The following is a 27843-nucleotide window of genomic DNA, read 5'->3' on the forward strand; positions in this document are numbered from 1 at the left end:
GTGTATGGATTTTTGAGAAGGTAGAATTTACCTGTCATTTCGATGCCCATGACTGCAATACAATTGAATCATATGTGTTAAAAAAAAGGAAAAAGATAATATGTAAATAACAAAACAGGCCAAGTTTTTATTAACAAATGGTATGACAGTGCAGAAAGGAGAACTGAAGACCCGTTTAACAAAGATCGTCTCCCAAGTCTCACTGATACAAAAAAGTGAAATTCTGAAGAACTGAAGATTAAGTGAAATGTAATTTTGAAGAACTGAAGTCAAGTCAAATCAGGATTCTTAAACCTATTGATGCAGAGGTTTATGAGATCTCTTCCTTCAAGCAAATTGCCTAAAAAGCCCCTTGCTTCTTTCCAATATATCTATTTATTCATCCACAAACTACAATCAAAACTCTGGGACATAGTATATATAAAATGTGAGAAAAGGAACAACTATAGTATATTATTAGTATTAAAATATGAAGAGAGCATGTGCTAGGGACTGCTAATTGTGTCAAATACTGAATTCCGGAAAAAGTTTCTACCTCTGCCATAATCTGGTTCTTAATTCATTTACGTTCTCTTCTTCAGCCAGGCATGTAAGAGATACCTCCACATGAAAGCACAATTCTAAAAGTAGTTTCCTTTTCATTTGGCTTAGCTATTTGCAACTGAAACAAGAACTTAGTATTTAAACATGGGTGAGACCCATGTATTCTGCATCTGTGAGAAAGTATTTCTTAATTGAGTAATTCACAGTGAACAGGGTACATGAATCACACAGAAAGGCTGTCAAGGGTGCAGACGGGCTATTACAGAAAGTCATCAGGAAGGCAAAGGTGGGAGAACAGGAGGCATTCATAAGGGATTATGGGAGAAAAGGAAACCAAGCCCCTACAGCATTTTCCCCTGGACTCATGACACACCACTTGCCTCTGTCCTAAAGTATGGTTTTACTCACTTTCCAGCAGCTCTAGAAAGTGCAGTCTGTCACCTACCCATGGGCTTGTAGATGCTGGACTGGTGCATACAGCTGAAGTGCTGCCTTCCAGAGCACAGGTATTCCTGGGCACTGATCACCCCACCAGACAGGGGCAGAGGAAGGTGACCCTCCAGCTTTGGTGCTGGGGAAGGCTACCTCCAGCCCTGCCCACCGGCTGGCAGCACAGCACAGGGCCACCTCCCTGAGACAGCTCCCATTGCTGTGGCTGCTGCCAGGCATGGCCTGCGCCTGATGAGAAGTGGCTACACTTAAGGAAGCAGCTTCACAGGAGGCTTTAAATAATATACTTTGCCCCTCTCTCCCTTCTTCACAGTCACAGTTTTGTGGTATCCTCACTGACTGTGTGGCAATGTATGAAAAAGGAATATCCCTATACCATTGCCCCTGCACCTTCAGCTATCATCACCCTTGTCATTCCCTTCCTTTGTATATCCATTAAATTACAGAATATAACAGGAAAGGCAGGAAGTCAGCTCACATTAACCACAGTGAATTTTACAATGAAAATTCATCCTACCACAACTTATATGAAAACAACCACAAAACAGACATACCACATTAGTAAGAAAGCTGTATCAACGCAGTTTTAAACTTCACTGTCATCAAGTATTTTCAATATAAACACAGAACAAAATCAGTTGCCACAGAAAATGACTCTAAATGTTTTTTGAGTCCTGCTGAAGTGGTGAGGTATTTTTAAATCAGAGAAATTTCCTTCAGTTGAAGAATCTATTTAAAGCTCATTACAGGGCTCTAGACAGGTCAAAATGAAGCACTGGAAAACAAACTTTTTGTTTGTTTGTTTGTTTTTTCCATTAATTCTGAATTTTAAGGTTTGCAAAAGTATAATGTTTTAAACTTTCTGCTGATTATGGGTGGGGAAGGAAAACTATTTCCTGACTTCTAAGCAATGCTCTATCTTTCACATCTGCTTTTTCCGTTATAACCTATTTCTGGATTTAATGAATCTTTCTAAAAATATGCTCACAAACAAATGTAATCTCTGAAGAGATAGTATCACTGACAAAAGGAAAACTATGAAGAGGAAGTGGATTCAAAAGAAATACTCAACTTTCTTAAGGTAATTTAGAAAGTAGCATCACAAGACAAGATCTACCGTAACAAATTAATTAGATTCAGATTTTAAAATTATGCAAGTTTTCACTCCTTTGCAGCTTTAAAGAAAGAAAAAAAAAACAACAAAAAAAAACCCCACTAAGCTATTTCCTTGCACTTACTTTTGAGAATTTGTGTGTGCTACTTTACTGACCTCCCAAAATACAGTATTTATTTTTTATATATTTAAACTCCCGGGTAAACACGTAAGTTCTGCCTACCTCCACAGACAGGTGAAGAATACAGGAAGAAACCTTCAAGTAATTTAAAATTTCCTCATATCTCAGTAAGACAACAACATCTGAACCAGATTAATTACAAAAAAATCATGAATCTGTTTTTTCTAAATTCAAAAATACATGCTCACATTGCATCACACATTCAGCAATTTGTTGCTGCTGATGTTTAAAAGGGTTTACAAAAGTGAGCTAATACTTATTATTCTAAGTGACAGATCTGGTAGATGTATTTACAGTCACCTTTTGTATCTGTATCCAACATCATTTCCTCTATGCAAAGTGCATGTTGAATACTACAAGAAATCTCTTACCTTCGTGCAAAAGAGAAGTGGGCTGAGGCACTGGGAGAGAAATTCCTAGGGCTATCTTGGGGACTGTTTCCTGTTGGAGATGATACACAAAAAAATTATTATTAGATGGTGGGGTGAAGAGAACCCATTAAAAACATTTAGATGTATTAATGCATGCATTTCCAGTAGATTAGAAATTTCAGAATTTCTTCTCTCACAGTCTCTCTGAAAATAAATTCTGAAACAGAACCTTATTTAAACTCATGTTTTACTTATACTGGATTTTGCATCTCATAGAAAACTATTCATTTAGCCTTTTAATATGAAAATTCTCAAAACAATTTGATAATTAATGTTTGAAGAAATCAATACATTATCTTGAAAGAACCTGTTTTTAATGTCAGAAAAAAAGGTTTATTTTTTTTAAATCATACAAAACACTGAAGGATAGAAAAATCATTATCAAACAGACTTAGCCCTTATACAAAGTCTACACAGCATTTACACAGGCTTTATTCCAATTTTTTTCCCATTGCTCATTTTTTTTCTATCTCCAAAACAAGCAAGCAGACAAAACACACTGAACTGAACTTTTTTATCATTAATTGCATTTTGTGAACATGTTTCAACTTTGAGGTTAGTTACTCCTTCCTATTAGAACATCTGATCTCCAGTCGACCAGCATGAATGCAGAAAGGCAACAGCTACTGAGAGCTGCTTCTGCCACCTCTGCCCCTCAGCCTGCACAGTTAGAGGAGAAACTGTATTCCTTCCTTTAGAAGGAATAAAACTGACCTCTAAAATAAACAAAAAACCTACAAAATAAACCCCCAAATAACCAGACACACACAAAAAAAACCAAACCCCAAGTAAAAAAAGACAAACCACCTCTTCTCCAAAAAAGCCCAACAAAACCCCTCACCACAAAGCCAAAATGATCCAATTTAAAGTAGCACTGCTATACATCTAACAATTACTATTTCCTTTAACTTTTCCTAAAAACTGCTATAGCAGTAATACATGAAAATCCACGCATTTGTTGCAGCATTTTATTTTTGAACAAAAATGAGTCTGCAACAAAAGCAAGTGATAAAAGAATAGCTCTTATGTAGCCAGCTAGAAATGGCATGAAATTTTTGAGGGGAAATTTACTACCTATGCATGAAAAGGCCAGCACAACAGATTGAGTGCTTCAAGGGTTTCAAGTGGCCTTGACTGCTATTCAAATGTTTGAATTAACATTGCATTTATCATAGTGATGCCCATAACAGATCACATGAATTCTATATGGGAAAGCACGATCATCAAGCAATTAGGTAGCAAACACAGAGATCAACACACATTAAAAGCACACTACTCCAATCCTTTCCTGTCTCAAAGCAGATGAAAAATGCTTTTTAAGCTGTGCCTAAATCTCATCTGTGTTTCCCACAGCCCCAAGAGATATGGATTCTACTCTCACTAGCCAATATCCCCAAGTTGTTTTTTTTTGACAATTAACCTATCATGGCAGAATTATATCCTTCCAACATTATCTCCATCCCCACAAGACCCCAGCTTCTTCATTACCCTTCATATACTTCTGAGGGCCTCAATAATTTCAGGGTGGCAAGGATTTTTGTTCCCTGAATGGGCTGGAGCAGAGGGAATCTGAAGCCACAGATTCCAGTCTTGACTTGGGAACTAACAAAAATTTATTCTTATCCTGTATCAACTGTAAACACCAAATCACTGAGAGCAACAGTTCATTCATTTTAACAGTGAACTGGATTTCTGTTTCTGCTACCAGAGCTTGTTTAACAAAGATTAAGCTAAAAAAAAAGTTTAAATAAGTAATACTGTGGAGGTAAAACAAAGTCACAAACTTCAAATGTGCACTAGGAAAGAAATCAGCTGTAATTTAGTGTGTGTGTATTTAGATAAGTAAAAAAGACAAAGAAGCTACCTGGAACTCTGGCAGAAGAGCACAGAATTAGCCTTAACATAGCAAGATAGAAGCAACTTTTGACAGGAAATAGTTACAAATCAGAATATGGGCCTTTGTAAACCAGTTTGGTTTTTTTTGCTAGCTAAAGTTATAAATAGATATAAACATGTCTTTAACACACACCAAGGATGTGCCTTACTGTCCATGAGTTAAAATATACACAAAAACTTAATAAAGAAGAAAAAAATATTATTAAATAATGCAGCAATTTTATAGCTACCAGTGTGGATTTGAATTTGTGGAGACACAATGCTGCAAACTACGTTGCTAGAATCAACATAAATCACTTCCTTACAGACAAAATCTGAAGAAGTCCAAGTCTTACTCAGGAAGAGCATCAGATCCTGTTACTAGGAAAATCAACTTGCAAGCATTGCTTTCAATAGCAAATCAGTTTTTAAAATAACAAGACTGGTGACACCATACACATAATACCTGGATACTAAATCCTGAAGATTTATCTAGAAGTCCTAAGAACTCAAGACAAACCTGGAAATAGAGAATGAAAATACAAACCTCAAATGACTGGAGAAACAGATAGTGCTATTACAGGTTTAAGGTGTAGTATTCCAGAGGAGCAAGACAGGTTAGAATCAGAGTCCTACAGATAACTCTCATCCACCACAGCATTCCTCCACCCATCTGCAAGTCAATACCTAGAAGACTTTCAAATAAAACCCAGTGCCAGTTAACTCTCTGTCCACATGCACAGTGCTTGCTGATGAGTCAAAGTCCACTGTTCTTTGGGATCTGCTTGTATTATTCTATGTTCTAGTCCCACAGTATTTCTGTGTCACTGAGATTACTGCCCAAGTGTTTGACCCGGCAAAGCAAACTGGACCGGTGGTCAGACATTAGGTAATTAACTCCAGCATCCTCTGAGAGACACAACAGATAGGCAATCAATGTACCCAAACAATACTCTGCTTCATGGCAACACACGGGGTAGCTCACTTTGCAAGCACCTATTGTTAAGAAAATTGTACCTGTGAACTGTGATAGTTTTGCAAACAGCTTCAAGAAATTCTGTGTCTTTATCACTGAGGGAAGATGTTTCAAACCTTTTTTAAAAAGCATGTTACAGTCACTGTATATTATTAATGTATTTTTTATAACTCTCTACTTACAAAATAAAGAGTTTCAGATGCGATGACTTTCTGTTAGTATAGAGGGAATACCAGACAATTAATGGAAATTGTTATCCCAAATTCCTAATGGATCAAAGACAAATCCAGTTCAAACTTTTTTAAAATGTACCACAGTACATCAGTGCCCCATTAATACAATAAACAATAGGTCATATGTTCCTCTGTGTCTGAACTGAACAATCCACAAGACATCACCCACCTGCAGTCACAGGTCTTTGTTGCCATTACAAAAAGCATCAGTCAGCAGAACATACAGCTAGAATCATTCTGAATAGTTCTGCAGCTGCTTTCCAAGGTTCCAAGGTTCACTCATGTGAGGAGCTCAGGCTATTTAAAAATCTAGATTAACTATACCTGAAACCAGCAAACAACTTTCCCTAGCTATGGCAACAAAGGTCTGTATGATCCTTAAATCCATCTGCAAGAAAGCTCTACATGTTTGAGCCACTATTTAAATAATGAGAGTGCTATTTTTACAGGATTTCTATCTGCATGTAACTTATCACTTAGATTTTCTTCTCCTGTCCTTAAACTAGTAGAAGATGATTTGAAATTTCTATAAGCATTTACTGCACCCAAAGCAAGACTAAATAGAAAGTTTTGTTTTAGTAAATCTGTTTTTGTAATTCTACATGTGACTGGAGTCAGAGTAATTGATACACTGTATTATTTTCCTTTGGTTTTCTTTTAAAATCTGACATTTAGAAGTCTGCTTTATATCCCAGGTTTTAGCATTTCCATACTTCACCACAAAAACACCACTATGGGGCCTCATTTATTTACAAGCATAGTCTTTCTTTACCTTAAAATATACTGCAAGCAGCTTTGCTGAATACTATGCTTCAGTGTTGCTAACTGAAGTGCACCTCTCAAACAGAATTATCTGATGCAAGCAGTGAGCCCTAACACAGTGAGAGCAGAGTATGAACAGCCAGCACTCTACCAGTGTCCACCTAGAAAGATCTACACAAGCCTGAAAAAATCCCAGAAATAGGTTTACAACCTTCTTGAACTTTAATTTTGCTTTAGGGAATTGCATCATGTAATACCATTGTGAGAGACAGATGTCTTGAGGCATTCTGGAGTGCATGTGTGCTGAGGAAAGGGGCAGGTCAGACCTTACCCTGATGAGGCAGTGTCCTGCCCTGTCCACCCCCAGCCCTCTCTATCCCAGCCCAACAGAGATGCCACTCATTGGCACAGCAGAGGCAATGCCCCACACTCCACCTCTGGAGCCCCTAACCCGGCTCCTGACTAGCCAAATTACCGGAAATCCCACCTGGGGAAAGGGCCCGGGAAGCCCAGGGGTATTTAAGGCTGAACACAAGGTCATCACATTGTCTAGACCCCAACTCCTTGGGGAAGCTCTGTCTGAACATCTCTGGAACCCTGGGGTTGGTTACTCTATGTGGGCTCTTCTGTATCCTTTCTGCCTTTCCCACCTTCTCCTTCTAACTACCTCTTCTTAGAATTTCTCAGTAACTTAAAATCAAACAGACTTAGTTTTTGCTAAGTTCAATGAGCCAAGTCAACACTTTGAGAAGTGTTCTGTGCTGATTGAATGTTACACTAAACCTTTTCCCCAGGTTATTTGATATTCTAAAGTTACCATTGAAGTTCTTTTTGTTATGACCTCCTGAGAACATCTTGTCGGTATTTCTCCCATGTGTGGTACTTGAAGTACATGAACAACCATAAGCCATTTAAAAACCTCACAGAGTTGTTTGGGGTCTTAGACTCCTTTATCCATGAGATTTATGCAATCTTATAGAAGAAGTCAGCAATTTGTGCCTGCCATACTTGGGTGGACAATTCTTTAAAACCTTATATTCCAGTATATATGGCCATCATGTACTGCTCCTCTTCCTACTCTATGAAGGGTGCGGGGAAGGCAACTCTGACTGGTTTAGGTGACAATACCATCTTCCAGTCTTCTGTTGCAAGGAAAGCAAATAGTATCTTCCAGTCTTACACAGAAATCTCTCACATTCTATCCTATCAGCCCTTCTCCCCACATGATCCCACCCAATTATGTACAACAATAAATGTATGCAGTATTACAGATGAAATCTAACCAGGAACCCCTGTACAGGGGCCTGAAATCTTCCCAAATTAAACTGAAAATTACTTCCTTTATACATCTTCTGAGATTTCATTTTCAACGCTGCACGAGACTGGTCCTTGGAATCATCTTATCCAGAAAATGCAGTCAGATCCTTATCTAAACTCCTTACAATATGGGACTTCAGAGTTTATCATATACATTTCTGTTACAGGTACTCCAGTAAAAAATGTTGCATATTGCAACTTAACTTCATGCTTTTTTATTCCAATCATTCACTCACTTCAACACAGCTCCCCAATGCTATTTCATACTGCGAGTCTTTCAAATTTGTATAAGTTACAGTAATTTTATGCTGATGTCTCTTGTGAGAAGAATAAAATGTTTGGCCACAAAAGCAAAACCTGATGGATAACCTCCACTCCCACTTTCCAATATTCCTCATTTTAGCAGAAGCCTCTTTACACCCTTAAAAAATTTCCTACTTATCTTACAATTCTTGTCCTACTCATCTCAGTGGCACCACATGGAATATTCTTAAAATATAGACAAGTAAAATTTACAGTGTTGCTCCTAACAACTAGATCTTACTCCTTCAGCAGATACAATTAAAAAGCACCACATGTGACTATTAATCATTAGGGGGTTAGTATCACCCACATGAAGAAGCTCCTGTGACTGCTGAGGTGGGGACACCTGAATGCCCTGACTTGCTGAGATTATAATCATTCACTTTGCAGGCTGGGTGGTGCTGACGCAGATGACACCATCAGACCATCATCTAGAAAAGCCCATTAATGACATGGGCACCAGGTACCATCCAAGATAATGCTGCAGCTCTTAATTTCCCACAATTCTCAATGTATTCAGCTCATGGAAAAATCAGAAGTACTTTTCAGCAGGTTTAACACCTTCCAGCCCAGATACTAAAGGCACAGGATGTCCAGACAACTAGCCTAAGACAGTTGCTAATAATCATGACCCTAAAGATATTACCTAGCATGTTTTCTTTTTTTCCAAGAAACAGAAACACTTTATGTAATGAAATCTGATACTGTGTAATCTCCACATGTGTGCATTAGGCTTGGCAAGAGACTTCAGCTTCAAACTGAACTGTGACTTTCCAGATAAAATATTTCTGCAAGCAGCTACATGTCCTGCATAGAGGAAAATGGACTTGCATATAGTGTATTAGCAATTAACACATGTAACAGAGATATAATATCTGCTGTGCAAGCTGTCTTTTTCCTGTTCCATTTATTATCCTCAGACTCAGACCTTACACCTCTCTGTGTGCTCCCAAGCCTTGGACTACTTACTGCTCTAATAACTCTTTAGTGTAGCCCATGAGCTTTTATGGTCCCTGCTGCTTACAAACAAATCTTCCCCTTCCCTGATAGGTGCCACTCATGCACTACTTGCACTCTGCACAACCTATTTATTTCATCAGTGTCGTGCTGTCTCACTGCCTCTCCCTCTCATCTGACATGAATCTGCTTGGGACGGAAAAGCTAACTGTGAAAAAATTCCATATTAGTATTCAGTGTTTGTCCAAATTAGCTTGCATGTGTAAAGATTAACAACAACTCCCTTGTAGGATAAACCTCCTATTCTCTCTCCACTGTGGGTGGAGAGGTGTGTGTAGGGGGGCTAATGAGCCTGAGATCTCTATATCAGACTTTCTCATATGGGGCAATTATTATTACTCTAAACTTGCACCACTGGTCCTCCTCAATGAACATCTATATAAACTAGAGAACAGCTGATACCTCCAGTTCAGACTGCACCTGGATGAAAAACAGGACTACAAGGAAGAACATGGGTACAAAATGCACCTTCAAGAAGTATGCTTACATACATACTTCTCAAGATGCTTGTCCTCTAAAATAGAGCAATCCTACTCACATCCAATCAGTTTTGGCTAACTCAAATCCAGTTTATGATTAAACAGTAAACTGCCTGAGCTCTTTAGCAAATCTGAAGTAATGGCACATTGCTTCCAAAGGTGGAGCCAGACCTCCAAATGATTGCACTGCAGATATCAAAGATGAAAATATTCTTGAGCAAAGCCACAGGCACACTGGCAGGAGTGCTTATGCACGTACTCTAAGAGAGCTCCACCTTGAGATTCCAGAACACACCTTCACTCACTTTGCTACATTTGACAGAGAGGACTCCCAGCACTTTCCTGTCCTCAAAGATGGGAGGTCCTGTGGGGAAAAAACCCCAAGTAGCTTAAACTAGTGGTCCAAATAAAATCACCTCAAGTATGCCATGAAAACAGAGGTGACTGAGTATGTCTTTGGCTTGCTCTCAACAAGCAATGAATTAATGTCAAAGGGGAAATGTTGTTAGGGAATCCAAGGGTGTTCTCACAAAGAATGAATATATTCATTTAAGATGTCTCTGGGGCAATTAATTTCCCAAGCAATGCCAACAATCTCATTAGGCTACACACAAAATCAAGGATAACACTAAAGACTATTAAGATGATAACTAGAAGAAATTGATCTTGGGTGGATTTTCAAGAGTGTGACAATCTTGATTCCATTCAACTTGAATAGGCAAGAATTAGGAAAAGGGCATATTGATATTGACTGGGATAGAATTTTCTTCTTAGTCACTGGCACAGTGCTGTGCTTTGGATTCAGCACAAGAGTAATGTTGGTAGCACACTGATGTTTTAGCTGCTGCTGAGCAGTGCTTACCCTTAGCCAAGGACCTTCCAGCTTCCCACTCCCCATCAGTGAACACGTGCACAAGACACTGGGAGGGAGCATGGCCAGGACAGCTGACCTGAACAGGCCAAAGGGATGCTCCTGATCACAGAACATCATGTCCAGAACGTAAATCACGAGGAGCTGGCCAGGAGAGGCTGACTGCTGCTGGGGGATGGGCTGGCCATTGGTCAGCAGCTGGTGAGACCTTGTGTACTGTGTGTCACTCTCTCCCTTTGTGTAATTCTACACCACTCTCTCCTTTTCATTACACTTATTATTGTTATTTTTAGCTTCAATAATAATATTGTAATTTTTTTGTTTTAATTATTAAATTGTTCTAATCTCAACTCATGAGTTTTAATTTTTTTTCTAATTTTTCTACCAGCTGAAAGAGGATGGTGAGAGTGGGTAAGCAGTTGCATGGAACTTAGCTGTTATTGGAGGTCTTTATCCCTTTGTTGTGCTTTGACCATAGCTGGCAACTAAGATGGTACGAACATTAAGACCCTAGTCCATTTAAATAAGAGCACTGAATGGAACTCTTTTCAGTAAGGGCAGCAGCAGGCTCTCCCCAGAGGTGGACGGAGCACCTGAGAGTAGGGAGTTCAGGAGTGGGATCCATCAGAAGAAAAAGCCTAATATGGAGGGTGAAGAAGCTAAAGCTAGGATAGGTGATACTGAAAGAGGCAGCAATGGCTAAAGCTCATAGCTTTCTCATCATTTAGACTGAGTCCCTTAAAACGCAGATGCAAGAATCAGTATTTTCCTTTGACAACCCAGTGACAAAAAAATTGCACAATGATCTCACAAAGTTATGTCAGATATTAGCATCCATGCAGCCTAATCCTCAGGCTGCACTCACCTGGGCAGACTGCTTGAATGAAACAGAACTCTAACAACACACAAGAAAAACTTCTTTAGAGAGCACATAATCTCCAATGTCCTCCAAACTGTGGATAATCTCACTAGTACATATTGGTCAAAAAAGCATGTTATTACCACACTTCAGCCAAGAACAGTCTGATGAATAAATCTGTTTTCAGTGAATGCAAGCACTGACACTTTGCTGCACATTCAGCTTGCTCCTCAAGGAGCTCAGTAGGTTCCTCAAGGAATGGAAACTCTCTTGTTTGCCTCTCCCTCTTCTATTATTTCCTCTTCCAACAGCAGACACTAGTAAGAAATATATGAAGGTTTTAGAGGATCATTTTCAGTCTCTCTGATATTTAAAGTTTGAGATACATGCTCCAGGCAGATAAAGTAGCAGGCTGTAAAGTAAAATTTTCCAATTTAAAGAACTTTTCTAAGAGAATCTCAGATTCAAACAAGGACTCTAAAATAATCTATAGCTGGACAGGAGATATACCAGGTTCTCTAGAGTAAGGGAGGCCTCTCTGACTTGGAGTAATTCTTCTCAGCCAAGGAGGGCCAAGAAAAACCCAGCAAGCACACACAGTCTCTTGTCACATCCCTCCATCACACTTTGCAAGAAAACAGGCCTTCAGCACATGCCACCACAGAGAGCAGGCAGGCAATTTGAGTTTGCAGAAGCTAGGGCAGTTTAACACATGTCAGCTCTGACAAGACAGAAATAACAGGATCACTATAAATGCAGGCTCTCAGGTCTGACATTGACCATGGATTTATAAACATTAAACACTTGAAATACTGAACACCTACTGCATACATAGAGGAAAATTTTTAAGATATTAAATTTGCATCTTTTTATATTTGTGTGGATTAGGATGACATTCACAGGGATTTGATGTACGGACTTGTCTAAGCACACTAGCCAGCTGAGCTAGGAGTCAATGGTTGTGTGAATATTTACTATAATTAGCCATTCACGGAAACAAGATAAAACAGAGCTGGCCATGCACATGTAAATTTTCTTCTCGTATATGTGATGAGATTTACTACAATATTTACTAATGCTGCTCAAGTGTCTAGCACACATGTCTTGGAAGTATTCAAATAAGAGAACCTACTATATCCTGAGTAATTGGAGAAGTCAGATTTTTCCGTAATATGTTTTTGAATAAGCAGTACGTACTGCTGAGTTTATGGAAAATAACAGCTTAGACTTAATCTGTCTTTTTACTTATAGAATTGGTTTTCAACCTTCAGAGCCACCTTAACAACAGCTGTGACATCAGCAATATTATTTCTCTTTTACTGTTTGAAAATTCAATTCAAAAGATGAAGCAACTTGCTGAAAGCCTGAGTCCACTGCCAGAAAGGAACTTTGTTGTAGTATGCTTATTCAGTTCTGTTAAAATTGTTATTATTTTATCTGTTTGGTATGTTTGGTATCTGGTTCTCCCCAGTTTACTACTTTGGTTGGTTCCACTCGTCTGTTATGAAAACCCTCACAGTTTTCCTGAATGTTCCATGTCAATCACCTTTACCCTGCCCCATCTCCTCATCCATCACTGTAAATCCCACCTCTCCTTCCAGCTCCTTCCATGTGTATCATCCCTTCCTCAACACGTTATTGATTGTTATGTTATGTTCCCACCTTCTTTCTATCCCCATTGGTCCCTGTCATTGTAACCTCCTCCCCTTACCCCTCCCTCTGTGCGCTCCCATTGGACCCTGGGCTGTACCCGCCCCTGAGATAAAACCCAGTGCACAGAGGTGCTCAGGACTCTCTTCGGTCCTGATCTGTCCCAGCCCAGACCCTTGTGCTCATCCCCTCTCCCGAATAAACCTGTTCCTGGGAAGTACAGCCAAGTAAGTCTCCTCCTTCCTTTTGCCACCACCCACGACGCCTGATCTGGCAGAGCCTGGCAGGGTTCAGTGCTCTGAAGGTTCTGCAGTGGGATCGCCTTTCCCCTGCAGTTCCCCACTCCTGGTGACTGCCCGTGCTGGAGGGGCACCATAGAGCTAGCCCGGAGCTCCGGTGCGGCCAAGAGCAGCATCAGAACTTTCCAGAATTCATCAAGTACACAACCTATACCAAAATCCGAGGTAACGTGTGCTCTTCAGTCCGTACTTCTGAGCTCATTAGGCATCATTGGTCCAAGTTTTCCATTTCCAAACAGGTGGTTTAGTCATTTACAGCAGCAGGCACACTAGAGCAAGCATTGCTACTGCTTTACTCAAGTCAGCACAGCACAACCTAGGACACATTTTATGGTGACCACAATCTCCTCTTCCAAACAGAAATTTCTCTATTTGGGAGACACAAATGAGCATTCCAAGCATTCCCACAGTTAATTTTTCAGTTTCAAAATAGTCCGTACCATGTTTTACTTTGTTTCTTTTACATTTTCCGCTGCCTTGAACTCTTCACGAATTTTCATGTTGCCTGGATTCCTAGTTGTGACAGCTGCTTTTGAGTGAAAATTACCACTGTGTTTTCTCTAACAGTGTTGCTTCCACAAGAAAATTGGAGATGCCTTAATATACTTCAAAAATTCTTGTGAAGCTCTGCATCTTCTTGTTTAGCATCTCCCTGAGAACAGTTGTCCAGAGTATTCAGTGTCATTGATTACACAAGAATTTGTGTGGTGCTTTAATTTTGGCCTGTAGCTACAGCCAATGCACCCTCAAAAACAGAAAGACAATAAACCTCTGTGGAAATGTGAGGTGATATGCTAAAAATGTTCCTTTTTAAAAATTAAGGCAATTATTATAAACAAAGTATTTATTTATAGACATTCATTCAAGCTTTAAGTGCTTCAGATGTTTTAGAAGGAAAAAAAAAAAACCATCAATTTATTGCCATGCAAAGTGAAGCACAGAAACTACCAGCAAAGTGCCCAACACTATAAATGCTGGGAAGCAAACAGAATAGAATGTAATATAGACTCTACTATCTTCACTATGTGGCACAAGCCACAGGAAGGGCAATGCTGGTAGGGGGAAAGAAAATCTATCAGAATGCATAGTGGGGAAATGAAAAATTGCTACATGATATTTTTGGACTGCTCCTGATCATAACATAGGATTTATGGATATAAATGTAAAGCAGAAATTTGGATAGAGTGACATGCAACTTTTTGCTATTATAAATAGTGAAAATACCAGTAGAGTATGTTTTCCCTCAGTTATAGAGACACCCTAAGAATTTCATAATAGCAGTAGTAGCATAGTTATAAAATCACCTGTATGAGCTGAGAGTGGTGAATGAGGCCGAGGGAGAGCTGGAGACTGGCTACTGCCCATCAAACTCTTCCTGTTACTTGTTCTACAGCTGTGGGCAAAAAAGAGAGGAAAGAAGGCATTAGCATCAGAAATACAGCATGTACCACATATGGGCATTTTTGAGATTTTGCTGCTGAGTTCCTTGACTTCCCAGTTTCCTATTAAAATCAGAGCTATTGTTGTTTTTGTAGGCATGTCCAGGAAGTCTACAATCATAATGGATAATGGCAAAAGCAGAAGTTTTCAAAGAAAATACACCATGGATACTTTTCAGGTTTGCACGTTTGCTGTTCTATGCAATGACCAGCATTTCCCTGTAAAGTCATTTACAAAATATTCATCTCTGACTACAGCTTCTGTGCTTTTTATAAAATATAAAAATAAACAGGTGAAACACAGTCTCAAGTTTACAATCACCATTCAATGACTAAACCTACTTCTATTGCATGAACTGCAGCTTGAAATCACATGCCAGAGAGAACAAGATTTATCAATCTGAGAATGATATAATAATTATAAATCTAATTACAGAGATAAATTTCACATCTGTGCCTTTTGTCAATGGAACAGATGATAACTAAGAAGATGAATGCATTTTTTTACTCATACATTTTTCATCTGCAAAGCCACTAATTTCCCATACCATAAGATCATTAAACAAGATAAAAAGTAAATTAACACATCTATTAAACTTGGGAAAGGAGGTATTTTTCTTAAATACATCACACAGTTTTTATGTGTTTGTTGGCAGAAGTAGTTTCCTTTCTCCCTCATTCCACTATAAAGAATATTCTCATAAACATAAATCCCCAACGCCCCCAACATTCATGCAGAAGGAAAACATTATCCTGAACTAAGAGACCTTAGCTGTGTATAAATTGAAGAGCATATGCTAATGTTTACAGCACTGCAATCAGAATTTTTCTGCAAAGGTTTAGAAAAACTCCAAACTACTTAAATGGGGAAAATTTATAACAAACACATTTAATTATCAAAGCAGATTCCAAGAGAAGCAGAATCAGATCTTATTTCTAGACATCTCAAAAATTAATTTTGTATTATGATGATCTCTCATTATGTAACAGCCAGAAAGCAAGACTAATTTCTCTTTAAATGATTAAATTGAATAAAGTGCAAAAGAATGGATGGAGTTTAACAGCATAAAGAAAAAGAAATGCAGAGTAATACAGAAGACAAGGAAAATTAAAAAAAAACGTAAAAAAAAAGGTAGAGGAAAACCTGAGTATGAAATCTGTACAGATGATATCTGTAATATGCAAAAAAGAAGTCAAACACTAAGATCACTCTCCCCTTGAAAAATGCTTTGTGAAGCAGAAAGAGTGCCACTCCCAAATCTCTAATAGGTTAATGCAAAGTCCATTTGCACATTGCACAAAGTTTTACCATACTACCTTATTATTACATTCAATGATTTAACCCATAAGTGTATCATTACTGTAGACCTTTTTAAGAAAAGAATGTACAAAACTATAGCAAGTTTCACATTTAGAGTACTGGAAAAGTCAAAACTTACTTAAAACATACACTGCCATTTTTAAGCCAAACAAAAAGGAAGAACATTTAAATGTGAAATTATATGTATATGTTTTTAGTAACCTGTCTAGATTAATTTCTATTTTTTCAATCACAAAACCTGAGCAAATATTCCATATTCCATTACATAACAAAGTTTTAACTGTCTTCCCCCTTCTCTTAATTTTGTCCAGCTAAAGAGCCATTGGATTCCTCTCATATAAAAGAATGATCCAAAATTTTTCTTCTGGCTTCATGCAATATCACCATATTTTTGCTAATTTTTCCTTTATATATATATATTTTTTTTTTTTAATTCCCTCTTCTCCCTTTATCTGCTACTCTTGTTTTAAAAGCTTGAATGACTTTCTTTGGAATTCCCCAATCTTAAACTGAACCCAGGAAGAACTTCTGCTATTCATTAGACATTCATTAAAAGACACAGAGATTGCATCTGTCCATGATGATGTGATGGTATCACTATCAACATCTGTGGTGCAGGCTGGGGCTCAGTGCACCCATTATGTGACCTGAAAGCAGTTTTGTGTGGCTAAAGTCTGAGATTTAAAGTACCACTGCAGCTTCTGGCAAAAGAAAATAATACATTTGAAGCACAAGAATTTTAGATACCCTTCACAGATTTTACTATAAGGATTATTTCTTGTACTTACTTATCACTTGCCCTTAGTTCTAGAAACTAGGCTTCTACCACTTTTGACATAATTTCCTATGTAAAGAAACAATGCCTTGTATCTACTTATACATTAATATCCAAACTTTACATTTCTCAGTTGAATGTACAATGTCTTTCACAAATCATTATCAAAGACATCTAATTAAACTTGTATCTGGTTGCTGGTTTCTTTTTTGAGGATGTGTATTTTTACTAATCATACTCTAGGGAGTATGATGGCATTACCCTCAATATCAAGATCTTACATAATGAGAAATCTTTCCTCCCTATTGCCATTTCAAAAACATCTTTGCTACTTGCTCAGAAGTAGCTGCAGAGAGAATTTATCTTCTATCACCCTCAAATGGAATGTGTTATTGAGAAATAAAAAAAAAAATAAAATATATGAATATATATATAAAATATATGAAGCCTCCCAATATATTGCCTTACCAGTAAGGTAAGATGCAACTCAACTGCATGGAAGGACATATCCATTCTAGAGCTCTCACTGTAAGCTTTGTTTTTCAGCAGTGCTTCACAAAGATTTTGAAACAATGTAATCCATCCTGTATAATCTGTGAAACACAATTCCTTCTCCAAAATACAGCTATTATAAAAGAGGCATTTTGTGGATGTAAAAAAAAATAAACTTCAGGGAACCTTGAAAGATGATCTAAGCTGCCAGAACTCCACAAATGGGAAGCAGGGTGGTACAAAGGAAGTATCAAAGCATTACTTACTGAACTGTATTTAGCCTTGAAACAGCCATCTTCCTTATACAAAAGAATCTCAGAAGTTAAAACCACTCTGCAGACAAAACCAGTTTTTTTCTAGATCTCTGAACGCATCAAGTAGTAACTTTCCCCTTCTATTGTTTTCTTGAAACTATTCTTCTCCCATTCAAATCTGACAAGATAAACCAACAGATAAGAGGCAACCCTGAAATAAAGCCTCTTTGTCTGCAGTAAAGTTATAGCCATGCAGGAACACTCTACAGGGATTTTAACTTAGGGAAACATAAACCTTGGTAAACCACAGTGCACTAACCCTCAAAATGCAATTCTCTAAGCCTCAAATTTCATGCTGTGATCAGGCTGCATGCCAAGAAGAGACTAGCAAGCCAGGCAGCAGGTAAAATGCAAAGTTTGGACCACTTTAAAAAAGAAAAAAAAGAAAACCTTTTTACAAGATGAAAAAGAGCAGGGAAAAAAAATCAGTCACATTTAACAATAACTGAACTTTGCAGCGTGCAGAAAACTTGAACAGAACAGAAAATTTACATTTGTTGCCCTTTGCCTTTGCCCCACAAATATCCTTCCTGGACTTGATTCCTCCTGGGTGACTACCTATCTAGAAGTCATTGACTTTACACTGTAACAGCAGTGAACTGGACAAATGGCACTCCTCCTTATCTTCAAATCCAATTCATAATTTCCTATTTCTTTCCCAAATCCGCCCCCCCAGACAGGTTCTGTCGTACCTCCTGCTCTCTGTCGCTGACGCTCCTGCCCACTCACTCTTCTCCCTATCCTGACTTCTCACCATGTCTCACTGTGGGGGAATTCCTCCTTCACTTTAGCTCCAGTATCATTCCCAAAGCACTAACTCCAAGTCACTTCTCCAGCTGCTACAGACAATCAACATTTCTGATGAGAAGCACACATGATAAAACAAACTAGAAGACACTACACAGAAAGTGCTTTTGCTGAACTTCTGTTGTAACAAAGCCAGGGTGAACAGCAGCTGCTGAAAGATGCAATCCTGTTGCATAAAGCTTGATTACTTTGCTCCTTAAATAGTCACAATTCTTCCCGTATCAGGCAAAAGCTATTTGGGTAGAAATGAGGGGAACTGTGAGACTGAAATCAGCAAAGTGCAAGACTCGAGTACAAGTATGCCTGTTAAAATAGTGCTACATTCCACAATCTCCTGGAAACATTAAACAGAATAAAAAGCTGAAGCAGAACAATACTTCATCCAGAGCTAAAATGCAGGTTTCCTGGTACAGTAATCAAGAAATGGTAAAAGTTGCAAAAGATACACACTGAAATGGAAATTTCTTCCTCTGAATGAAGGCTAACAGATGAACAAATTACAGGCAGTGAAGGTTAATCACTTTTATTCATTCAAATAAAGTAGGGAAAGCTGGCTATTTTGTCAGATTACCACTTGCCAGGCTTTTCATGGGAAATAAAGCATCAGCCCTTATAATTTGTAATTATTTCATTTCACCATCCTCAATTATTAATATTTACACTTGTAATGAAGATGGATTTGGAATGTAAGCTATTATGACAGTTCATCACCTCTCCCTGGCTATGCTGAGCACAGCACTACTCCACACCATCTTAATTCTGCTGTTAGTGTACCATATAGCAGTTTATCTGGAGGAAAAGATTAAAAGGGGATTTCTCCCCATTCTAAGAAGAGGTGGCAAAGAAATGGTTTCAGTTGCCAATACAAGCACAAAGAAATGAAGTTACTGCCATACCCAGAATGCGAAACTTAGACATGTACGTGAGACACTAATAATGCAAGACCAGCCCTCCTATAAAGGCTCTAAGGATATAAAAGGTGGTTATAATTTCTCTGGTGTTAAAATTGCATAGCTGAAAACTACCCCAGCAGGAGCATGCTGTCCCTAGCAAGACTTGAGATGTTGTGACTTTGGTTATACAGGAAAGTTAAATTTAAGTTCTACTTCAGTTATATTTAACTTGTTATGAAGGTAGCTAAGGTATGACTTCATAGTTATTATCTTCAGTAACACCAACACCAAAGAGTCATTGAAGAGTGCACACAGCACTAAAAAAATTGCAGAATATTTGAAGTGAGGCATTTAGTTTGGCTCGTCTTGCTATTTTGTCTGGTTTCTTTTGGTTTACTTTATTTTTAAAGACGAAGCCTTCTGCATTAAAAAGCAGTTAGTTCAGTGAGTACTTCCATATCCTCCAGAAGCCAGACAAGTTCTGTGAGATATTAACTGGAACAAATGCAAAAACCAGCTGCTCTGAAGAGATGATGCACACCGATGCTGCTTCTTCGTCAGAAGTAGCCTCTAAGCTTGTATTTGATGAAGCATCCCCAGGCCTAGAAAGTTAAAGCAACACAGGGCCCACATTTAGCGCCAGTTCACACCTAGGTTGCTTTATGTAAGGAAACAAATTGTCCAAGAACTTTCCTCATGGAACACTGAAGAACTACAGTTACACTAGGATAATCAACAGACTCCATCCAGATGCAGTGCTTGCTACCCTGTTCTAACTCACAGCTAGGAAAGACTAAAGAGTAAGGAAGCAAAGGTCTACAATTTGGAGAGATACTTCCTGTCTCTCTGAGTTACATTTTCAAGGTAACACAATAACTGAGAGAAGTGTGTAAACCATCCCAATGCAAGTAAAATATAGCATCAGTAACACATAGAATTTTCATTTTATTGTTTCAAAAGCTGTCAGTAGTACACAATCATATCAATTTATTATCATCTAGCAGTATTTTCTGATGTATTTTAACTAGATTATATGCCTGCATATACACTCTCCAAATCTCATGTGTATACAGACGTGTATATAAGCATATACATATACACATTTGTATTTCCACATAAAATATATGCATATATTTATATAAATATATCTATCTAACATCCTACATTCACAACATTGCACATATAGTCAAACGTTCTACTTACTATAAATCCACCTCTCTGTGAGGAATTATTCTACATCAGTCTGTAACAAGCAGGGAAAAACAAGGCTATTAGGATTTAAATTTTAAGTGTTATAATGTAAGAAGGGATTCAGATTTTCCTCTTTGTATGTAAGGTTTAGTCAACTTAAGTAAGGCAATCTCTAGTCTGAAGAAGTGAGAATGCTGTCAAAACATAATGAACATGGCACACCGAGATGAGGTATGCAGCTGCTTGCAGCCCTAGTTTAGTGGTCCATCTCGAACCTTTGCAACACCACATTGAGTGCTTTGGCTCTGGCTACTGGACAGGTAAACACAGGCCATAAGCAACAGGTCAGCTCTAAGTACTGAAAAACGTGCATTCAACACCCTTCTTCCACCATTAATACCCATTACCAGTATGCCACCATGCCATCAGAACTTCACCCTTCCTTTATCTAATAAGAGACTTCAGTCTTTTTCTTCATATTGCTAAAAAAAAAAAAAAAAAATCTACAGAGAAAATAAAACATAAAATGCATTCAGCTAGATGTATGATCACTCCTTCCATGGACTGCCTGAAGGAGCCAAATGCACACAAGACAGCATCACTACAAAAACAGACATAAGGAAAAATCACAGAATTGCAAAAATAATCTGACAATCTCTAATTGCTAGACCTGAGGAAGACTGACACAAAGACCTGTTACACTGTAGAGGTCTTCCCAATCTCCTATAACCCAGAATATTACAGTACAAATAAGGAAATTATTATGTCTTCTCAACTGAACTTGCTAGTTGGATGTGTTCAGTGTATTCAGCTTCACTGACTGCTCTCACTTTTACTCTAGTCAATTTTGATCCATAATTTTTCTTCTTCTTGTAATGGAGAATAACCACTAGTTACAAGAAATCAGAATTTCTTCTACAGAATTAAAATGGCGTATCTATCCTGAACCTTCCTAAACCAACTGATTCACATTTAACTCACATAATTAAATATTTATTGCTATAGTAACAAAAAGGAGTGTAAGCTAACTACCAACTCCATAGTTGGTTAGTTCATAAAATAGCTGCTCCAAAGCTAAAATCTGTACTACAACCAAAGTGAGTACGCAGCATCACAAATGACTGGGTGACTGAGCAATTCTGCTTTATTATACACAAAATGACATTTTTGCACCTTCACATCATACAACCCATTGAGACCATGATAATGGGATCATTTAAATCCCACTGCTTCTTGAATTTATAGTTTATTTTGTATTCTGAGAAGGGAAATAAGCCAAGTTATTAGGTAAGCAGCACGTCTCCTATCATACTGAGAAATTTAACTAAATTCCTTGATACATAAATGTTATTTATTCAAAATAGAAGGGTAATTGGGAAGCTCACAGCAAATGCAGAGGAAAAGCATGCAGGGCTGGCTTAAATTACTGCTAAGTATGATTATCTTCATGCTACATAATTCAGAACATGAAAAAAAAAAAAAGAAACAAACAAGAAAAACCACAAAAAACAAAACAAAATCAAAAACAAACAAACAAGCCTAACTGAAAACAGCCAAAATCAGTAGCCACTGTGAGGGCTACAACAAGTCCTATCTTAAAAAAAAAAAAAGTCATTCATCACACCTATTAAGATCACAGCATCACTAGTTTGGAGGTGTTAACCAAATGAAGTAGTGCCTTGACTTGCATAGTAGATAATCCTGCAGAAACTGTTTGCATGAGATAGGAAATACCCTCTTCACCAGAGGGCATGCCTATCCAGGCTGCAGACAGAATTCAAAAATTATGCCTCCTTGTGCTTTTGGGCCATTCACTGCAGTTTACATTAACCCTTATCACTCCATATTCTGATCTCCTGGTGCATCTCTTGTGCTGAAAGAATGCAGCCAGACATTTCCAAAGAAGTTGCAGAGGCCAGGCTGGGGACAGGATGCTTCTCACTCTGACCTAGATCTAGTTGTTAGCAACTTTGGAGAAACCGGGGGAGCCAGATGGAGGTGACTCAGGATCTTGGATGCCACTTCCTCTGGAGCTGCCACTTCACCTCAGGCTGGCATGCTGTCTGCAAAGCTGTAATACAGACACTGTTACAGGCGATGCTTGCCACTGGCTCTGTCCCTGGTTCAGGAGCTAGGCTGGAGCCCTGTTGCTGCTGCTCACAACACAAGCAGTCAGACTCAGACAAGTGAGTCAGCTGAGGGACCACCTCCTAATCCTTCCATCCCCCCTATGGGGAACAATAACCTTTTCCACATTTACATTGAACAAAGCAGACAATTTACTGGCAACTTTTACCCACTCAGCGCCTTCAAAAAATAACACCAAATAAAACCAATAAACAAATGGGTCCTATTCCAGCCATATTTCCTTTGAACAACATCCATCCAGACTCGAGGATTAACCACAGCCAATTCACCGGGACATTTCAGTACTGACAGGGAGCCAAGCACATATTCTGAGTTTTCTGTAACTCCAGTTGAAACTGAGGCCGGCAAGTTCAGAATTTAGATAAAACATGGGAGTGTCTCCAAATTACAGACCGAAGACCTGTTTTTCCAGTTACCTGCCACAATGAAAACCTGGTCACCTCTCCAGCTTTCTCATTCTGTTTTCCTCTTAGACCTACCTCTTCTTGGGCTTCTTTGCTTCTTACTTGCTCGAAGCACCACTATTCCTAACCTACCATGAATCTAGGTATCAGCAGGTCAGGATGATAAGCCATACAGGCCCTCTTCATAGCAGTGAGCACATTCCCCATATAGCATGGAGAGGAACTTTAAGGAATGCCTCTCTTGGCTAAAAGTGTCTGCATGGCATCAACACTCAAGAAGTCCCAGTGGGCTAAAGTCTGTCATGTTTTGAAATTAGGTAGTTACAAGCAGCCAGCCTAAAAACATCTACTTCCTTGGTAGATGTCTAAGAGACACCACAAAATGACTAATCCATTTCCAGTTGGGGGAATAAAACAAGAGACTATTGAGTTTGCCCTGCTTCTTGCTATGGAAGTTGTGCTTCAACTTCCTTCCGACCTCGTCTATTTGGTGGTACCTGTTAAAAAAATTTATGTTGCCTAGGCTACTTTCACATAAAAAGAACCAGAAGCGTATTGAAACAGAAGTCTACACAGCGCCCTTTAACATATGAAACACTTCTTTGCACTGTACTCCAGAGACTCACCCCCGAAGAAAAGCCAGTAAGAGAAAGTCCTAGAAGTAATTTTTTCCTACATTATTTTACAGTATTTTTAGAACACTTTTAGATTTTTTTTCCCCCTTTGTTTTCTACACCTCTCCCCCACCTTGTTTTCCCCTAATAATCTTCAAGTAGAACTAAAGTAGTCACATCCTAAAATTCAAGGGTAGGAGATTGGGAGCTGCTTGAAGGAGACAGATTTTATATCATTTTATGTTCTAATTCAGTAGTTCTCTTCTGGTTTAACCCCCTAATTATAATTATACTTGCCTCCTTCCTTTTGTAATTAAGAAAAACCAATTCATTTTTACTCAAAAGAGCAGTAAGTCCAGAGAGCACAGGATTGCTTCTTTCCTTCTTTGATAAATGTGGTAGGCTCCCATCCTCTCAAAACTATGAGGCTGCACATGATGGATTAAATGTGTTGCCTTCAAACCCTTAGCAAATACTACCAAAGACTTAGGAAATTAACAGATTAGATGTCAGTGCAATGCACCTGACAGAAGGAAAACTACACAGCAGATCAAATACAGCAGCCAGAGTCTGAATTCTTTTGTTATCACACCCAGTACAAGTACAAGAGTCTGAATTTTTATTCCTGCTTGCACAGGATTCCCACTTGGCCAAGGGGAAAAACAAAGGAGGGAAAAGCATTTAAGAAGGATGGTCCCCAGAAGAAGACACATGCTCCTACTAAGAATAAAAAGTTACTTCTTAACCTCTTGAGAATCAGAAGTGGGGATACACATCTACAGACTGGAAAGCACTACAGTGATTAAACACAGCTGCCTACTGAGCATTTGACATGTGAGGGAAATGAGCTTCATTCTTTCGGCAGCACTGTGGCACTAATTGCTATGGTTTATCTTCTTTCTTCATGAAAATATAAGAGTCGCCAAAAATTTGCAATAAATGCCTAATTTTAAACAATGTGATGTAAATTTGCATCTTTTCTTTAAGGGAATCAATGCAAGTAACAGGAAAACTGGTCTTATTCCTTTTCCCTTCTCAGGTTTTAAAAAACACAAGAGACAGTATTATATAACTAAAGTGTCACACCTTCTATACAAGAAACATAAACACTTTGCAATTAATATTCTGTCTTGCCTTTTGTTGGCTATAAGTGGTCAGTAATGCTTAAGCAGTTAATGCATTGGACTTCATGAAAATGAAAAAAACCACTTTTAAAAAATTAAAACCATTATTTAAGGCAAAAATATGGGTGTTTGAAAACTATGTCCTTTACTGGTTAGGAGACCGAATATTAACAATTAAGTGGGAGGCATTCAACCTCAAAACTATGTCTGTTCCCACAAGACCTCTGGCAGCACCATCAGTGTCCCACATTTGAGCATGCACACATTGACTGCAGCTCAGAAATTCACTTTGCAAACAAAAGACCCTCCTATCTTTAGTGAGACCCACATTCTCTTTCCCTCCCACTGACAGCTGACCAAAAGTTTTTTAATTAAATCATAATTAAGCATCTAGAAGCATTATTTTCCCAGGGGAAGGTGAAAAAAAAAATCCATTCACTGTGCCCATTCAAGCTGTTGGTCTCTGTCGAGCCAGTGGCAGAGAGCATCAATTAATGCCAGCTATGGCAGCTTTCATCAAGGGGATGTTTGTTCTGCAGGAACCAGACGTCTGCAAATTTATGCTAAAAGGTAAGTGACCAAACACCACAGTCGTAATGTTAACACACCACTACACATCTACCTGCAGCCAGCAAGGTGGCTTTCCCCACCAGTCATATGGAGCAGTAAAAAAGTCTGTTTGTGTTAGAGTTTACAAACACAGTTATACCCCTTTAGTAGCAAAGCAATAAATAACAGTTATAAAAAATGTGTATATCTGATCTAGCTTTTTTCCAGATTAAAACTCAACTTATGTAACAGACATAACTACTGATCATTACTTTTTATTTAACAAAGACTCATGAGAAATTTAACAGAAAAAAAATTAAGTACATGCTGCTCACAGTTGACACCATTTACAAACGTACATAAATCATTTCTTCTCCTCACAAATTTGTATTAGATATACAGTGTCCACACTTAAAACAGACAGCTGTTTTTCTGAACTGGTATAGTCAAATAAGCATATCTCCCTTCTAAAGACCAAGTTACACCATAGATAAAAGTCAGAATGGTTCAGAATTTCCCCATATGGAAATAAAAATGAGCCATGAGAATACAAACTGCCTTTTTCAACTGCAATTGTGTACTAAGAAAGCCGAGTCAGCAAGATTAACTTGAAACTAGCTACAGCTCAAATTATCATTCCGGTATAAAACCCAGCACCCAGACTAAGTCTGGGAGCAAACTTCAGCTCCACATGGCAATATAGCTACTGAGGAAAGCAGCCTATTGCACACGTAGATCATCACACTGTGTAGTCACAGTGAGGTAATTGGAAACGTCTGAATAATCTCTAGTGAAGCAATTTAAACATTCCAAGCATAGTCATGAGTGGGGATGACAACTCAAGGCCTCTGACATCTACCCTTTTTTTTTTTTTTTTTCATGTTAATGCTTAATCATCAAGCACCACACAAGCCAGGAAAGATCAGATGATTGATGTGTTTCAGTGTGCTGCCACAGACCTGCACGATATGTATGTGCACATTTATAGTATTAAAAATAGTGTGGTGTGGTACTGAAAATAAGTTTCAGTGGCATATGCTTCATGTTTCAAGTGACTGGATTATTCAGTGAGGTCAGAAACAAATTATCTAGGCCACTGCAAATAAAGTACTGATAAAGCATTCGTGTCATGTCATCAAACATCCCTTCCTTCTGACATGCTGTGCCACTTGAGTAATCCAAGTCTCTGAATCACAAACCCTGTTCAATTTTAGAACCCCTTAAGCCTAAGATAGGTTTTCTGCAGATCAAAACACCATAGTGCTGGGCTGTGACCTCTCATACAGGCTCTGAGAAAAAATGATGCATTACCCATGGAAACGGAAATCCTTCTCTGCAATTATATACTTTGAGCTCCCTCCCACAGCTGGTGACCCAGCACAACTAGAACACAATGACTTTAAATTTATCCACCCGGTTATGCCTCATGAAAATCCAGTGAGTCAAACTGGAAAATTAGTAGCACCATCCTAGCAAAGAAGTACACATTCAACACTAGAAGTTTCCAAGTAGAGTGAAGCATATCAACACGAATTAATCTGGCCCACAAAATCCATTTCTAGTATATCTTAAACAAGATTTCTTACTGTCAGTAAAGTTTCACAGAAAAAAATGGCATTTCCAGAATCAAGTAAGTTTGATTTCTAATTTACATCTCTCCTGACCACTTCAATGACCACTGAAGTAACACCTTATTCTCTCATGAAAATCCAAGTACACATAAACAAGACCAAAAAAATAGGTCGAACTTGTACACATTATATAGACTAGACTTAAATCTATACAGAATACAGAGATAAGGCTAAGATACAGAGATAAGGCTAAGCATGCTACAGAGTATATAAGCAATTAACAAAAAAAACTTTTGCATGTACTTCACCACGTAAAAACACCCCTACCGGTTAAGGACTATTTTAACACTAAAGCAATGTACTAATTGCTCACAAATAGAAGTAGGTCACAGAAGATACATGAAAGCAAATGCCAGTGACTCAGTGTAGAAGGAAGAAGAAAAGGAAGAAAATGAAGCAAGGATATGATTTATAATGTGTAAATAGGTATGAGTTAATAGGAACAATTTCACAATGAAGATTTGTTTAATTCACCCTGATGTGTCAAGAATGAAGTATCACATAAAGTGACTTGTAAAGCAACATCCACTATAGAGACAAAAAAGCAAGCAGCAGTAATTATAGTAAACATTCTAATTTTGAACACATCAGTTAACTTACTGTCTGCAGCCACAACAGCCCACAGCCCACGTGATGCAGCCACTGCAATAGCTTAGTGCCAGATCTGGCAGTGCTACTGGCAGTAACGAGAACCACCTGAGAGGCTGCAGGAACTGCTGCTTGTTGAACCACACAATGCAAAACAGTTAACAACATCTGTTTTTAAACTTAACCACTTAAA

The 27843-nt window shown here is 38.3% G+C and overlaps 1 protein-coding gene across 20 annotated transcripts in view; it reads right to left on the reverse strand.

The window, feature by feature from the left end:
• MAST4 (microtubule associated serine/threonine kinase family member 4) overlaps positions 1 to 27843 on the reverse strand; it is a 286733-nt gene that overhangs the window by 58500 nt on the left and 200390 nt on the right. For 12 of the 20 annotated variants that reach the window (XM_086869392.1, XM_086869389.1, XM_086869399.1 and 9 more), the window contains 2 exons: positions 14665 to 14753; positions 2660 to 2729 (listed from right to left, as the gene is read on the reverse strand). In XM_086869392.1, coding sequence (XP_086725518.1) covers positions 2660 to 2729; positions 14665 to 14753 — 159 coding nt within the window. Of the gene's footprint in view, positions 1 to 31; positions 53 to 2659; positions 2730 to 14664; positions 14754 to 17363; positions 17491 to 27843 lie in introns of those variants that run through there. The other 8 variants (XM_086869390.1, XM_086869388.1, XM_086869393.1 and 5 more) reach the window with 2 other exon arrangements.

This window comes from Cyanistes caeruleus, chromosome Z (assembly GCF_971803275.1).
Source record: "Cyanistes caeruleus chromosome Z, bCyaCae1.hap1.1, whole genome shotgun sequence".
NCBI lineage: Eukaryota > Metazoa > Chordata > Aves > Passeriformes > Paridae > Cyanistes > Cyanistes caeruleus.